General features: G+C 51.4%; 1 protein-coding gene across 2 annotated transcripts in view; it reads left to right on the top strand.

The window, feature by feature from the left end:
* The window catches only part of PDE4A (phosphodiesterase 4A), a 38,692-nt gene that overhangs the window by 14,052 nt on the left and 7,600 nt on the right, over nucleotides 1-17,040 (top strand). For both annotated transcript variants that reach the window (XM_028088904.2, XM_028088905.2), the window contains exons 2-8: nucleotides 9,221-9,412; nucleotides 10,235-10,271; nucleotides 10,404-10,474; nucleotides 10,815-10,864; nucleotides 11,035-11,147; nucleotides 14,698-14,791; nucleotides 16,237-16,460. In XM_028088904.2, coding sequence (XP_027944705.1) covers nucleotides 9,221-9,412; nucleotides 10,235-10,271; nucleotides 10,404-10,474; nucleotides 10,815-10,864; nucleotides 11,035-11,147; nucleotides 14,698-14,791; nucleotides 16,237-16,460 — 781 coding nt within the window. The remainder of the gene's footprint in view (nucleotides 1-9,220; nucleotides 9,413-10,234; nucleotides 10,272-10,403; nucleotides 10,475-10,814; nucleotides 10,865-11,034; nucleotides 11,148-14,697; nucleotides 14,792-16,236; nucleotides 16,461-17,040) is intronic.

Here is a 17,040-nt window from a genome sequence, read left to right as displayed (position 1 = left end):
GTCCCTTTGGGACATTAATGGAGCAGCCTCCAGCCCGACTTTGTTCCACCCTGAGCAGCGGCAGGTCAGGGAAGGGTGACTCCACATGGCCCCAGGGTGCAATTCTGGAGGGCAGCTGAGACCTCCCCACCCCTGACCACACACACACACACACACACACACACACACTCTCTCTCTCTCTCTCTCTCTCTCTCTCTCACTCACACTCACTCACTCAGCCTGTAGTTCCCCAGGCCTCATCCCCTCCCCTCTGCCCTTCCGCAGCCCAGGGGACAGCAGCTCCTGGAAGCACAAACAGCAGGGCCCCAGGAGCCTCTTTCCGTCCTGGCCTCTGGGCTCCTGCTTACGTGAGCAGAGCCCCCTGTGGCTGCAGTATCGGTCAGCTGTGCTGGTTGGGCGCCCTCTGGGACTTGGGTCTCACCTTCCCTAACCTGGCTTCAGTGTCTGGGGCAAGGGTGGAGTCCTGAGTATGTAGGTATGCTCCTCTCCCCTTCCCAGGGGCACTCAGCGGCGCCAAAACATCCAGGCTGTGCCTTGGGAAGCAGGACATAGTTCTCTGGCAGTGAGGCCACCAACCCCTTGCCACCCCTCTGTGCCTCACTGTCCTTGTTGAGCTGGGATGTTAACACAGCTCACAGAGTTGGCAGGAGACATAACTGGGTTCCTGTGCATAAAGCACTGGGACAGTGCCAGGCACACGGCAAATATTCAGTGTAAGTGTCTTGTTATTATTGCTTTATACCTAAAAGGATCTAACCTAGCATCTAGTACACAGCAGATGCTCAATAAAGGGGCATTATCACCAAAGGCCCAAGCTCACGATCGAAGAATACTCCATCTTAAGAGTTTCTTTCTTTCTTTTCTTTTTTTTTTTTAAAGTAGGCTGCACACTCAGCGTGGAGCCCAACATGGGGCTTGAACTCACAACCCTTAGATATCAAGTCAGATGCTTAATTGACTGAGCCATCCAGGCGCCCCTTAAGAGTTTTTTTTTTTAATTTACTTTAAACAATTAACATATAGTAAAATTCACCCTTTTTAGTATACACTGTATGAGGGTTTTTTATTGTAGGAAAATATACGTAACATACAATTACCCTTTATAATCACTCGTGGAGTGTACAATTCAGTGTCGTTAAGTACACTCACATTGTTATGCAACTATCACCACCATCTGTCTCCAGAACTTTCTCATCTTCCCAAACTGCAACTCTGTCCCCATGAAGCGTTGATTTCTCACCCTTTCCCAGCCCTTGGTTCCCACCATTCTACTTTGTCTCTATGAATAAGACTACTGTAGGGACCTCATATTAAGTGGAATTTTACAATATTTGCCCTTTTGTGTCTGGCTTATTTCATTTAGCGTAATGTTTTCAAAGTTCACCCATGCATGCGTGGCATGTGTCAGAATTTCACTTTATTTTTAAGACCGAATACTCTTCCGTTGGTAATATACACCACATTTTCTTTATCTGTTCACCAATTCATGGACCCTTGACTTGTTTCCAGCTTTTGGCTATTGTGAATAATGCTGCTGTGAGCATTGGTTTACAAATATCTCTTTGAGTCTTGCTTTCAATTCTTGAGTATTGAGTATTTCATTTTTTTTTAAAGATTTTATCTATTTTTATTTTGTGAGAGAGAGCGAGAGAGAGCACCAGCGGGGTTAGGGGCAGAGGGAGAGGGATAAGCAGGCCCCCCATGAAGCAGGGAGCCAGATGCAGGGCTTAACTGACTGAGCCACCCAGGCACCCCTCCTAAAGATTTTATTTTTAAGTAATCTCTACACCCAACGTGGGGCTTGAACTTATAACCCCAAGATCAAGAGTCACGTGCTCTACTGACTCAGCCAGCCAGGAGCCCTTATTTTTTAAAAAAATATTAGCCATTCTAGTGAGTGTGTGGTGACATCACATTATGCCTTTGATTAGCATTTCCCTAATGACTAATGGTGTCGAGCATCTTCTCATGTGCTTATTGTCCATCTGTATGCACACCTACCTTATTTATTGTGCTTCGCTTTATTGCACTTCACAAATATTGTGGTTTTTACACATTGAAGGTTTGTGGCAAGCCTGCGTCAAGCAAGTCTGTCAGTGTCATTTCCCCAACAGCATTTGCTCACCTCGTGTCTCTGTGTCACATTTTGGTAATTCTTGCAATTTTTCAAACTTTTTCATTATTATTATATTTGTTATGGCAAACTGTGACTAAAACTCACTGAAAGCTCAGATGATGGTTAGCATTTTTTAGCAATAAAGTGTTTTTCAATTAAGGTTATGAACTTTTTAGATATAATGCTAGTGCACATTTAGTAGACCACAGTGTAGTGTAAAACTTAAGTTTTATATGCGTGGGAAATAGAAAAAATCCATCTGACATGCTTTATTGCAGTGTTTCGGAAGCAAGCCTGCAATATCGCCGAGGTATGCCTGTATCTTCTTTGGGGAAATTTTTATTTCATTCCTTTGCCCCACTTTTTAATTGGGTTGTTTGTTTTTTGTTGTTGTTAAGTTTTAGATCTTTATATATTCTAGGTATTAATCCCTTATCAGATGCATGATTTGCAAAAATTTTCTACTGTTCTATGGATTGCCTTTTCACTCTCTGGATAGTGCCCTTTGATGGAAAAAAAAACTGGTAATTTTGATGAGGTGCAATTTCTTTTTTTTTAAGATTTTATTTATTTATTTGACACAGAGAGAGCACAAGCAGAGGGAGCAGGGGAGGGAGAAGTAGACTTTCTGCTGAGCAGGGAGCCTGATGTGGGACTCGATCCCAAGACCCTGGGATCATGACCTGAGCCAAAGGCAGGCACTTAACTGACGGAGCTACCTGGGCGTCCCTATTTTTTGTTGCTTGTGCTTTTGGTGTCATATCCAAGGAATCATTGCCAAGTCCAATGTCATGAAGCTCCTGAGAGTTTTAGTTTCTTGTTCTTCCGTTTAGGTCTTTGATCCATTTTGAGTTAATTTTGTATATGGTGTGAGGTACGGATCCAACTTTATCCTTTTGCATGTGGATAACCAGTTTTCCCAGCACCATTTGTTCAAGAGACTGTCCTTTTCCCATTAAATGGTCTTGGCGCCCTTGTTGAAAATCATTTGACAATACATGTGAGGGTTTATTTCTGGGTTTACTTGACTCTCTTGGCCTGTAAGTCTGTCTTTATGCCAGTACTACACTGTTTTGATTATTGTAGCTTTGTAGTAGATTTTAAAATTGGTAAGTGTGAGTCTTCCAACTTTGTTCTTCTTTTTCAAGATTCTTTTTTTTTAATTTTATTTATTTATTAGAGAGAGAGAGAGATAACATGAGCCGGGGAGAGAGGGAGAAGCAGGCTCCCCACTGAGCAGGGAGCCTGATGTGGGGCTCAATCCCAGGACCCTGGGATCACAGCCTGAGCCGAAGGCAGACGCTTAACCGACTGAGCCACCCACGTGCCCCATCTTCTCATTCTTTTCTTTTCTTTCTCTTTAAGATTTTATTTATTTATTTGACAGAGAGAGAGATAGCAAGAGCAGGAACACAAGCCAGGGGGAGTGGGAGAGGGAGAAGCAGGCTTCCCACCGAGCAGGGAACCTGATGCAGTGCTCGATCCCAGGACCCTGGGATCATGACCTGAGCCGAAGGCCGACACTTAACGACCGAGCCACCCAGGCGCCCCTCTTTTCTTTTCTTTTTTTTTTTAAGATTTTATTTATTTATTTGACAGATACACAGCGAGAGAGGGAACACAGCAGGGGGAGTGGGAGAGGGAGAAGCAGGCCTCCCGCCGAGGAGGAAGCCCCACATGGGGCTCGATCCCAGGACCTGAGCTGAAGGCAGATGCTTAACGAATGAGCCACCCAGGAGCCCCTATTTTCATTTTTTTTTTTTAAGATTCTATTTATTTATTTGGCAGAGAGAGACACAGCGAGAGAGGGAACACAAGCAGGGGGAGTGGGAGAGGGAGAAGCAGGCTTCCTGCCGAGCAGGGAGTCTGATGTGGGGCTCAATCCCAGGACCCCAGGATGATGACCTGAGCCTAAGGCAGACACTTAATGACTGAGCCACCCAGGTGCCCCTCGTCTTCTCATTCTTGAATACAGGATGTCTTTTCATTTATTTGTGCCTTTAATTTCTTCCAGCAACATTTTTGTTTTCCGTGCACTTTTGTCCCCTTGGTTAAGTTCATTCCTAAGCATCTTATTCATTTTGATGTTGTTGTACATGGAATTGTTTTCATAATATTCTTTTGGTATTATTCATTGTTAGTGTACAGAAAAGCAACCGATTTTTGGTGACTTTGTATCCTGCAACTTTGCTAAATTCATTTATTAGTCAGTTCTGAGTTTTGACACAGGTAATCCCCACTGCTGGCTTCTTTCTCTTAGCAAAATTCATTTGAGACTCATTCAAGTTGTTTTGTGTATCAGTAGTTAAAAAGGAAACTGCTGTTTCTTTCTACTCTTGCTGACTCTTCACTTCTGACACCAGATATATGTGGTTTTTTTCCCCCTACATCAACCAATTCTGCAACTCTCTGTGACAGTGACTGGGTGAACTACGTTCTGTTTCAATTCTGACACTAACTGCCTGGAGTTACTACAGATCCCACAGATTAAGGGCTCAGTCTGGTAAGGCTGCCCCCACTTTAGCATAAGTCTCAAGTCCAAGATGTTACCTATGCTTCTGACCCACCGGCTGTAAGTCAAGGTTCCGACAACCCCTGCTTCAGGTTAATTTCCTAGAGCTGGTCACAGAACTTCGGAAAGATACAACTCAGGAACAGCCAGATGGAAGAGATGCAGAGAGCAAGGTATAAGGGAAGGGGCATGGAGCTTCATGCCCTCTCCAGGTGCACCACCCTCCCAGTCCCTCAAGGTGCTCAGCAACCCAGATACTCTCAGGGATGTTGATGGAGGTTTCATTTTGTTGGTACAGCTGATTAAATCATTGGCTATTCCATTGGTGGTTCACTCAGCCTCCTAATCCTTTCCCTTCCGGTCCAGGGAGGGGGACTGAAAGCTCCAACCTTCTAACCACATGGTTGGTTCCCCCTTAAGGCTCTCCAGGTGTCCCCAGCAGATAGTCATCTCTTAGCATACAAAGACACTTTTCACTGCAGAGATTCCTAGGGTTTTTGGAGCTGTGTGACAGGAAACCAGGGCAGAGACCAAATATATATTTCTTATTATTTCACAGTAGTTCAAAAAAAAATTTTTTTTTTTTTTTTTTTTTTTTAAGTAGGCTCCACAGGAGTGCCTGGATGGCTCAGTTGGTTCAGCGTCTGCCTTCGGCTTGGGTCACGATCCCAGGGTCCTGGGATCAAGCCCCGCATCGGGCTCCTTGTCCCTCTCCCTCTGCCTGCCACTCCCCCTGCTTGTGCGCTCGCGCTCTCTCTCTCTTTCCCTCTGGCAAATCAATCAATCAGTCAGTCAATCAAAATATTTAAGTAGGCTCCACGCCCAGCGCTGGGCCCAACTTGGGGCCTAACTCACAACCCAGAGATCAAGACCTGAGCTGAAATCAAGAGTCAGAGACAACCGACTAAGCCACCCAGGCGCCGCCTCCCCCCAATTTTTTTTTATTGCTGGATAGTATTCCATGGTATGGATCTGCCACAAATTATCCATTCACCGGTTGATGCACGTTTGGTTTGGTTGTTTCCAGTATTTCGTGATTATGAGCAGAACTTCTATAAACATTTGTCTGCAGGTTTTTGAATGAACATATGTAGTTGACCATTGAATAACATGGGCTTGAACTGTGTGGGTCCACTTATGCAGACTTTTCTTTTTTTTTAATTTTTTAAAAAATTTTATTTATTAATTTGAGACACAGAGATAGAGAGAGAGAGAGAGAAAGCATGAGCAGGGAGAGAGGCAGAGGGAGAAGCAGGCTCCTCGCTGAGCCAGGAGCCCGATGTGGGGCTTGATCCCAGGACCCTGGGATCATGACCTGAGCCAAAGGCAGACGTTTAACCATCTGAGCCACCCAGGCGCCCCTATGATTTTCTTAATAACATTTTCTTTTCTCTATTTTATTGTAAGAATATAGTATATAATACATGCACAAAATACATGTTAATCAACTGTTTCTGTTATTGGTAAGGTTTCTGGTCAACAGTAGGCTGTTAGTAGTCAAGTTTTGGGGGAGCCAAAAGTTATATGTGGATTTTCAACTTCGCAGGGGGTAGCACCCCTAACCCACTTGTTCAAAGGTCTACCGTATTTTCACTTATCTTGGGTATAAACATAGGAGTGGATTTTGGATCACCAAGTACGTGTAAGGTTCATTGCTTAAGAAATTGACTAGATGCCTTCCAGAGTGGCTGAACCACTTATTGTTCCCTCCAGCAACGGATGAGGAGGGTTCCAGTTGCTCCAAATCCTTGTCACCACTTGCCATTATCGTCAGTTCTTGATTCTTGTTTGTTTGAACCATCCTAGTAGGTGTGAATGGATAGTTCCTGGTGTTAATTTACATTTCCCTAAGGAGTATGGTGTTTCCTATGCTTATTTGCCATCTGTATATCTTCTTGGGAGATCTGTCCAGACTTTTGCGCATTTTTAAATTGAATTCCTTGTCTTCTTTTTATTGAGTTTGGAGACTTCGTTATATAGCCTGGATACAGGTCCTTTGTCATATATTTTCTCCTAGTATGTAACTTGTCTTTTTATTCTTTTGACAGTGTCTTTTGCAGAGCACAAGTTTTCAGAGTTTTTAAGAAGTTTTTTGACATTTGTTTTTTAAAAGAAGTTTGAATTTTTGGTTGTTTAAAATTTCTGATTTCTGGGGCGCCTGGGTGGTCCAGTCAATTAAGCCTCTGATTCTTGATCTCAGCTCAGGGCTTGATCTTGGGGTCATGAGTTCAAGCCCAGGGTTGGGCTCCACACTGGGCATGGAGCCTACTTAAAAAAATAATTAAAAAAAAATGAAATTTCTGATTTCTTTCCTAAAATTGGAATAGCTGGTTGCTCAGGGCCCCCAGCACCACCCTGTCTTTGGTGTCAGCTGCCTGGCCCCTGGGAACATTTGCTTTAATGGTGGGAATGTGCTTGAATGGGACTTGAGAGGTAGAGGGTGACAGTTGAGGAGTTACAAGATTTGGGTGTGAATTCTGACCTCACCATGCTTTTGCTGGGTGACCCAGAGCTAATCATTATCCTCTCTGACCTCAGTTTCTTCATCGGTAAAATGGAATCAGCAAAGTCCCTCCCTGTACCCCTACCCCAGAAAAAAAGGTTAATATATGGATGCTGGTTTCGCTGTCCTACTCTAGGAGATTTCAAACTTATTATTTAGCAGAGGGACCATTCAAATAAAATCTTACACTGATTCTCAATAGGTAGGACTGGAAAGGGGAGGGTTCCATTTCCTTCCCCTGCCCCCTTGCACCCACCAGAGCATAGCCTGAAGTCAGCTGACCAGTCTAACCCCCTCACTTTAACAACAGGGTAACAGCCCAGAGAGGGCAGTGGCCTTCCCAAGGCCACACAGTATGCTGCAAGCACACAACTCCCCACACTCATCCTCAGTTCTCCATATCAACTGCCTTGCTGAGTCCACACCCCAGTGGCATGTATGGGGCTGATTGACTCACAATTGCCAGTGTTTCCTGAGCTCCATGCTAGGCACCATCCTGAGCATTTTACCTGTGTTCACACTGGTCACCTGGATGACCTGAGGGAGGTGGTGCTTGTCCCCATTTTGTGGATGAGGAAACTGAAATTCAGCCATTTCCCCCCAAGCCACACCTCTGGGAATTGGCAGAGCCAGCATCTCCCTGCCTCGTCCTGAGGATCTGTTTTGCCAGTGCCACCAGGTTTGGGTCCCACCTTCCTCCCCTCTCTCTGTAACTGTATCTCCCCTCTAGCCACACGAGCTTCCTTGCTAGTCCTCAAACAAAAACCAAATCCTGCTCCAGGGCTTTTGCACTTGCTGATCCCGTCCCCCAGCCCCTCCCCGCCAAGTGTTTTCTCCTACCTCCTAACCCGTGGCCTGCTCCTTCTCATCTTTCAGGGCCTGCTCACATGTCCCCTCCTCAAAGAGGCCTGGCTCAGCTACAGCAGCTCAAGTCACCTCTCCAGTAACTTTCAGTCACCCACCTGGTTTTTAATTCTGTGCATGGCACAATCCAGTTCCTCTATTCATTCGTTAACATTTTATGATTTATTCAGTAAACATTTATTGGGTGTCCTCTGTGTGCCCGGCCAACTTCCTGGCTCAAGGGATAGAGCAATGAACAAAGCAGACAAAAATCCTTGCTCTGCAAAGCTTAGTTCTAGAAAGGAAGGCAAATAGTAAAGAAGTCAAATATAGAATATGTCAGGTAAGTAGTATTTCTTTTTTTAAGGAAGGGAAATATAATATTAGGGCAGAGATTCAGATCTTAGATTTAGATGTGTTGGTCAGGTGAGGCCTCCTGAGAAGACAGGGTTTGAGCTGAGGCCTGGAGGAGGTAAAGGAGGAGCCATTGGAGATCCGGGGAGGGGAAACAGCCTGGGCAAAGGCCCTGAGGCAGGAATGTATCTGGAATGTTTAGGAAACAGCAAGGAGGCCATTGTAGCTGGAGTAGAGTGAGTGAGGGGTAGACTGGGAGGTCATTCGGCAGGGTCTTGTGGGCCACGGTGGGGACTTTGGCTTTTGCTCTGGGTGAGCTGGGAGCCACAGAAGGGTCTGAGCAGAAGAAGGATGTGACCTGACACAGGTGTTCACAGGCTCCCTCTGGCCACAATGGAGGGGAACAGACTGAGGGGCAAAGACAGGAGGCAGGGGCCAGGGCAGAGACAAATGCACTGGTCCAGGCAAGCAATGAGACAGGGCTGACCAAGGAGGGGGTGAGAAGTGGACAGATTCTGAATAGCCTTGGGCATCGAGGAAAGAGTAGAGCCAAGAAGGCCCCCACACTTTTGGGGTGTGCACTGCAGCTAGGCTAACCTGTTTATAGTCCAGCCCTCCCCATGCCATGTCCGTGAGGGACAGATAGTGGTCTGTCTCGGTCACTGCTGTGTCCCCAGCACCTCTACAGAGCCTGGCTCACAAATGCGCTCAATAGTTGTTTGAGCTCTGGAACTCCCCGTCTCCCGTCTCTTTCGGGATATGTGTCTCTCTTTAATGTTTTCTATCTGACCCCCCGCCTCTACCAGAATTTCCTTGGTACCCTTATTCCTCGTGACTTCCCCAATGCCATCTCAGCACCCCCTGACCCCTCTTGTCGCCCATCCCCTTACAGCTTCGAGGCAGAGAATGGGCCCACGCCATCTCCTGGCCGCAGCCCCCTGGACTCGCAGGCGAGCCCGGGCCTCGTGCTGCATGCTGGGGCCGCTGCCAGCCAGCGCCGGGAGTCCTTCCTGTACCGTTCAGACAGCGACTACGACATGTCCCCCAAAACTATGTCCCGGAACTCGTCGGTCACCAGCGAGGCGTGAGCACCCCCTTCTCACCCTCCAGGCCTGCTCCCAACATAAGCTGCCCTTGCCAGCAGGGAGTGGGGACACTGCCCAAGCCCTGGGCCACCTCTCCCGTCCAGGGAAAAGTAAACAGCCCCCTTGCCCACAGCAAGGGCCCAGTCCCACCCACCCAGCCTGCCGAAGCCCACTCATACACATGGGCAGCTGGGGCCTGGCCCCCCTCAGCCTGTCCCTCTAACAAGGAGGGAAGTCCACTTGAGCCCCTCCCTGCTGCCACATCTTCCCACAGACTGTCCACCTTGGCTGAGCCCCCTCTTCCTTCCCCCCTTCCAGGCTTCCCTAAGCCAGCGCCCCTTATCACGACCACCTGTTGAGGTGTGAGCGCCCCCGGGCCTGCTCAGCCCCCTCCCCTCTCCCTGGATCCTCCAGCCCTGGCCCTACCCAACCAGGTACCCACCTCAGGCCCCCCAACTCCTTCCTGCTCCCCACCCCCTCCTACCCACGGTGCACACCGAGCCCAGCCTTGGCAGTGCATTTGTGGCCATCCCCTGTGTCTCTGCACACCCCTCCCCTGCCCACTCACGTGAACTCCTCTCTCTGACCACCGTTTCCTTTAGGACCAGCCCCCGCAGGGTGTCTACCCTTGGGAGGTAGTAAGTGCCTTCTCCCCTCCCCTGTTGGAGCCTCCCCTCCCAGCCCGCCAACCTCCCCAGGCCCAACCCCCACAGAGTGTCCGCTCTAGAGAGTTGCTTCTCTAGCACCCTAGCCCTTCTCCACCCAGGCCCGTGGGTGTCCCACTGTGAGGACGCCTGACCTGCCCCTGTCCTTGATTGCAGGCATGCTGAGGACCTCATTGTGACACCTTTTGCCCAGGTAAGACTCCTCCCCTAAGGAGAGAAGGGGCTTCAACCCTCCCCCCACACGGGGGGGGGGGGGGGGATAAGGGCCTAGCCCCAGCTGCCCCTCTGAGTGGCTCCCTCCCCTCACTGCTGCTCCCTGTCCCAGGTGCTGGCCAGTCTCAGGAGTGTTCGCAGCAACTTCTCACTCCTGACCAATGTGCCCATTCCCAGCAACAAGTAAGTCAAAGCTGGGCCCCAGCGCTCATGATCACAAGGCTAAGCACACCTGGGTTCAACTCTTAGTTCCACTGTGTGACCTCAGGCAGGAACTTGACCTCTCCAACCTTCTGTTCAGGCAACAGCTGTCCCTACCTCTGATCAGCCCTGTCACTTCCTTGAGCCCGTTTCCTCATCTGTAAAATGGGTCCTTATGGGGCTCTGTGAGAAGCTGCAGGCAGGCTGAGTACATGGGACACATTGAGCACTCAGAAAAAGGAAAATCGGCATTATTCATGGAGAGGGGGAGGCAGGAATCTGGGAGCGCACAGGCTGATGCTGGAGCCCCATTTCTTTGCAGACGGTCCCCGTTGGGCGGCCCAACCCCTGTCTGCAAGGCCACGCTGTCAGGTAACAAAGCCCAGGGGGGTGGGAAAGCGCCCCTCTTGCTGCTGGGGGGAGGTCCCCTCACTCGGGGTGGCTGTCTTAACTGTCCTTTCCCAGCACCCCTCTCACCTGATGGACCCCCATCATCATGGGCTGGGGCCTCTGGGTCACCACCTGTGCTACCCCTTCTCTAGAAGAGACATGTCAGCAATTGGCCCGGGAGACATTGGAGGAGCTGGACTGGTGTCTCGAACAGCTGGAGACCATGCAGACCTACCGCTCCGTGAGCGAGATGGCTTCTCACAAGGTGAGCAGGCCTGGAGCCAGCAGGGCGGGACCAGCCCCTGGGCGGGGCCTGAGGATGGGGGGCCAACCGCTGGGTGGGACCTGTAGGCGGGGCCATCCTTGGGGGCGGGGCTGGTTTCTGGATAGGGCCAATGAGGTGGGGCCATTCCCTGCGCCTGTGGGGTGGAGCTAACTGCTGGGTGGGGTCTGGGGTGGGGCTAACTATGGGGCGGGGCCAATCTGTGGATGGGGCCTGTGAGGTGGGAGTCCATCCCTAGGCAGAGCGGACCCCATAGGCTGCCTGTTGCTGTGGATTCTGACTTCTCCCAGGGGTGGGGGAGCCTGGTGTGTGTGGATGTGTATGGGTGTGGGTGTCTGTACATCTGTATGTAGGCAACTGTCTCTCTTAAGGGGGGTTGTTCTATGCTAGAGTCTACAAGTGTATATGTGATTGTGGGTCTCTGTGGCTGTCAATTTGTTGGCTACACATTTGCAGCACAAGGTGAGGTGGGAGGGGATGTTTTAAGAGGGCACATCAGGAAGTCAAGAGGAGTGGTGTGCAGATGTGTACCTATGGAGGATGTTTGTGTGTGCACAGGCAATTATACTGGGTTGTAAGTGTGTGGGCCTGTGCCAGAGGGGTATGTATGTTTACAAGTGTGAGTTGGTCTGGGAATGAATCTGAGTGTGTATCTCCATGTGTTTGTGACTCTGCGTGTGTGTGTGCTTGCAGGGCTGCAGGGGAGGGTGCAAGGCTTCCATGTACAGCTGTGCAGATTGTGTACTGCACAACTCCAGAGGGCACCATTCAGAAAGCAGGCAATATGAATGATGTTTTCTGGAGTTGTGCAGCTTGGTGGTAGCCTTCGTGGGAGGATGCCTATCAGGAAATGAATATGCAGGTGGAGGTGTCTGTGTTGGGGGGGTGCCTACACCTGTGGGTGGAGGTTTGTCTGGGAACATTCGAGTCTGAGGGTGATTGTGTCTCTGAGGGTGTATTGAGCATCTGAGAATGTGACTGTCTCTAAATGTAGGTCTTCGGGTGTGTTTCTGCAATGGTGTGTGTGTGTGTATTTGTGGGTGTGAGTGTGAGCATTCCCTTGTGGATTTTTCAGGGTTTGTGCCCAAGGCCACAGGGGTATTTGTGTCTGTTTGAAAGTGTGTCTGTGGGTGTGTTGAGTGTGTGTTAAGTGTGCCAGTAAATCTGGGTGTTTGTCCCTAGGTGTGTGTCTCCGTGTCTGGGTGCGAGTCTGTGTTCTTGGAAGGGGTGTGTCTGAAAGCGTTTACATCCTGTATGCCCAACCGACTACCTGTAAATGTGTTGGACACCAGAGTTGTGACTCTGTGGTGTGTGTTTGCGTTGTGGGTTGGTGTGAAAGGTGTGTCTCAGAGTGTTTGTGTGTCTGTGAACGTGTAGAGTGTCTGGGTGTGTGTCTTTGTCTCTGGGTATGTCCACGGAGGGGACGTGTCCTCTCAAGGGTGTTTGTGCCTCCCTGCCTATCCCTGGCAGCCCCACCTGGATCTTGGCTTAGGCCCGTGGGCTCGGATGCCCCTTTAACGCCCCCCCCACCCCCGGCACCACCTGACGTTGCATGCAGCCTGCCAGTGCTGCAGTGAGCACGCACACGCACGCACACAGGCGCGCACACGGAGCCCAGAGCCTCCGAGCCCACCTCCCGGGACCCTCGCCCTGCCCCCTCATGGGCAGGGGTCCCAGGCCGCCTCCAGCCGCTGCTGCGGGGGGGCCCATCAGGGCCAGGGGCTGGCAGACCATGTAACCAGGGCTGCTGTCGGGAGCGCGGAGGGGAGGGGAGCCCCCAGCCCTGCTGGGCCGGCCCAGGCCCCTCCGCGGCTCCCCCTTGCACTGCCCACTGCCCAGAACCCCTCCCCCCCACACACACCCACAGTGGCTGTTAGCCCCGGGACTCCCCAAGCCCAGCCTCTCTGTGCGGCAGCCCTGAGCGGGGCTAAGATTCCAAGATGCCCTTGGTGGATTTCTTCTGTGAGACCTGCTCCAAGCCGTGGCTGGTGGGCTGGTGGGACCAGGTAGGGGAACTTGGGGTGGAGGATGGGCAGGAGACTCGGCCCTGGCCCTCCCACCTTGGATCCTCCAGCCCCTGGTCTGGGCTGGTGTGTGCAGCTGTGCACGTGTGTGGCCTGGACATGAAACCTTGTGACTGTCTGTCTCTGTGTGTGGCCCAGGGCTGGGCGGGGAGAGTGGGTGGCTGGGGATGTGGGTCTCTTGCTGGGTGTGACTGTCAGCACTCGCCTGTGTGTGTGTCTGCAGTGGTGTGGGGCTGTCTGACCATATGCTTATTTGCCTGGGTCATGATGTGGCCCTCTCTGAGATCATATGGCTCTGTTTGTGGTGGTGTGTGTTGGGACATGTTTGTGAGCCCAGAGCTGTGTGATTTTTCTGGGGCATGTGACCCCAAGTGTCAGTGACCGCCTTATTGTGTATGCCCCTTGATTTGTGTGTCTATGGCTGTGTAGAACTGTGTGAGATGGTAGTCTGTGACTCTGTGTGGTTGTGTGACTTTGTGGGTCCATCTTGTGTGTGTATGTGTACCTTTCTGTGCAACTGGGGTCTCTGGCAGCACTGGGAGGAGTAAGTGCCCCATCCTGGTGTGGGCTACATGAGCTCACCCTTCCTGTCAGGTGTCCTCCTGCCTCTCTGGACAGAGTCTGCTCCTGGTTTGGGGGTGCTTTGGTGGAGCTTGGGGGCGGGGAACCAATGCCCTTTCTCCTCCATGCACAATGTCACAGCAGACGCTTCTGTGAAGTGGCATGGGGGGACCAGGAGGGACCGCCAGGCCTGGTTCTGTGTATACTCCATTCATCTGTGCATCTGTCCACCCCGCTGAGGTTGGGAGAGAGGGGGCTATGATGGGAACCCCCCTCCCCTGGGTGACCGAACAAGGTTTCCTCAGCTCACTATTCTCCCCTGCCCCTGACAAACCTTCTCTTCACCCAGAACTTGCATTCTCTCCTGCAAAGGAGAGACTGTATTCTCTCCTTCCAAACTGCGTTTGGAGCTGGGGGCCAGGACGCCTTGGGAGTGGGGTCCATATCTGGGAAGACTTGGGCCAGGGTAGCTCTGGGAAGGCAAGGGTTAAGGGGCCTGCAGCCTGCCCCCTTTTCCCCCAGCTCAGCAGCTGGTTGGAGGGGGAGTTGCTAAGGAGACTCCCATCACCATGGCGACAGGATTCTCCTGACACCCCATTGGCTCACTGTTAGGAAGGAGCCCCTCCCTTCCACAGGTGCCCCTCTGGCTCCTCCTTTTGGGCCGGAGGAGGAGGAGGAAGTCTGGGGAGGGGTGCCCCCCTTCCTCAGGAAGGGAGGGGTATGCTGAGTCCTGACTTCCCAGCCTGGGGCCTCCATCCAGACCTGGGAGGAGAGGAAGGGCTGACCCCTCCCCTCTAGCAGCTTGCTGAGGGCTCTGTTGGCTGAGCAGAGAAGTAGGAGGGACTCGTGGGGTCTTCAGAAGTTTCTTGGGAGGGGCTGACCTCCCCCACCCTCTGATGCCCGGTCTCCCCATCATTCCTTCCTTCTTGCTTCTTCCTTCACCTTAGTTCAAGAGGATGTTAAACCGTGAACTCACACACCTGTCAGAGATGAGCAGGTCAGGAAACCAGGTCTCTGAGTACATCTCTACCACATTCCTGGGTGAGTGAAGGGCAGCACTTTGTGGGGAGGCTGCACGCCTGGACTGGTGGGGGCTGCCCCAGACCGCAGGTCCTATTGCTGACATTTGCCCAAGGGACCCTGACTCCTAATTCCCCAAAGATCCAGGTTACCATGCTCAAGAGTTCCCATACTCTCAATGCCCCCAAACTCAGAGGGATGTCGACTTTATAGAACGTCCACATTAAAAAATCTCTCCAAACAGAAGAGCCCCTCCAAACTCAGTGGAACCACAATGGAACTCTCAAACTCAAGACCCCAAGAAACCCACAGACTCAAATAGAATTCTTAAACTTTAAATGCCTCCAGGCTGAAAGACCTCCTCGAATTCAGAAGAATGTCCAAACTCGGATTCCCCCCCAAAACTTCAGGAGATCCTGCAAACCCAAGAGAGGTGCTCACCCTCAGTAGGGTTCTCAAACTTAAAAGAACCGCTGTCCTTAAGAGCCCAGAAGAGACCCCCAAACTTTAAAAAACCCTCCAAGCTGAAAAGTCTCCCAAATTCAGTAGAATCATCCAACTTGCTATGACCCTCAAATTCAGTAGACTCCTCCAAATTTTCCATACCCAATACAGTTATACAGAATACCTCAAATTCATTAAAACCCTCAAGCTCCTGGGGACCTCCAACTCGTCCTAATCTCTGAACCCAAGAGCCCAAGCTGAGGATAATTTCACCCTCTCAATTTATCACCAAAAGTTTCCAAATTCTGGAGAATGGCCCTGCACCAATCTCGAGAGAAGTGTTCAGAGTTTCAAACGCTCCCGCCAGTGGGGGTGTGGCCATGCAGAGTTCTGAGATTCAGCCAATGGGAGCACGGCATGCAAATAACCCCTATTAGGCCCTGTTATTGACCGGCAGGGCCCCAGGTCACAATGGGTGGCCCGGGCTCGGCTCTGGAAGCCCTTGAAAGCTCAGGTAGAGGGCTCCTGGGGCTGGCCCCCGAGCGGCTGGTGTTAAAGGGGTGGGCTGGTGGGAGGGTTCATGGAGCCAGAGACCACCCTTCCCTCCCGCCTCCCAGTGCTCTCCACCCCCACCATCACTCTTAGTCACCATGGAGGTGTCTCCCTTGCCCGAGAAGTTTCCCTGCCTATACAGGGCAGGCAGCGGCTCTCTCTAGCATCCCCATCCTGCTTCCTGACTTCCCATTCCACCCCCTTGCCAAACCTGGAGATCAGACTGGGGCTACCCCATAGCTCCGGGCCAGCCCCAGGGTCCCCACTCCAGCCCACCACTTCCCAGAAGAATTCCTACCTTCTTTCTGGTTTCCAGCCTATAATTAACCAACAGCATGACACCCTGAAGTGGTCTGCCCTCCTGAGTGAGCCTTCCCAGGGCCCGGTGGGGAGCAGGGGAGGGGGACTGAGGGCCAGATGAGGGCATCTCTGTGAGGTGCTAATACTTGTCTCTCCTCCATCTTCTGCAGACAAGCAGAATGAAGTGGAGATTCCATCACCCACAATGAAGGATCGAGAAAAACAGTCAGCCCCACGGCAGAGACCCTCCCAGCAGCCCCCACCCCCTGGGCCGCAATTCCAGCCCATGTCTCAGATCACAGGGGTGAAGAAGCTGATGCACAGCAGCAGCCTGAATGATGCCAGCATCCCCCGCTTTGGGGTGAAGACTGACCAAGAGGAGCTCCTGGCCCAAGTGAGTGGCGGCTCTGGAGGGGCTGGACTAGAGAGGGATGGGCAACTCCTGGGGCCCAGACAGGGACTGGGCATTGAGTCAGTCTGAAATGAGGATTCAGGTATCCTGGGGTTATGAGACTCTCTGGAGAGAGGGAGTAAAGGAAGCAGAATAGGAAGGAGCTAAGCCAGGAGGCGGCATCAGCTTGCGTCTGGCCTCAGCCTGACCCATCGTGGAGCTCTTGAGTGTGAACACCACCACAGAGTTGAGCCCACCTTGAGGCAAGAGTGCTGGACTTTTGTACCCCTGCGTCAGTCATTGTCTATGAGCTGCCCCCAGAGTGGACAGCATTACCTCCTCTGTGTAGCTCCCGTAGGGGCAAGAGCAGTTTTCTGGAGAACAGAGCGGCATGAGTCTTGGTAGGCAGCAGCCCCAGCAGGTGGGGGATGGATGCACCTGTCAGTGAAGGGGGTCTGGTCAGAACCCCCATAGCATCCACTACCGGCCAGACCTGGGTTCAGCCCCTGGCTCTTCCGTGACACCTAAAGCAAAGGGGCTCCCACGTGGGTTTGTACGGCGGATGCGGGGCATGTTTGTTGGC

The sequence above is a fragment of the Eumetopias jubatus genome, unplaced genomic scaffold (genome assembly GCF_037043125.1).
Source record: "Eumetopias jubatus isolate StellerSeaLion01/CBP00866 unplaced genomic scaffold, mEumJub1_p1.0 scaffold_1, whole genome shotgun sequence".
Classification (NCBI taxonomy): domain Eukaryota; kingdom Metazoa; phylum Chordata; class Mammalia; order Carnivora; family Otariidae; genus Eumetopias; species Eumetopias jubatus.
This window is presented reverse-complemented; position numbering and strand designations above follow the sequence as displayed.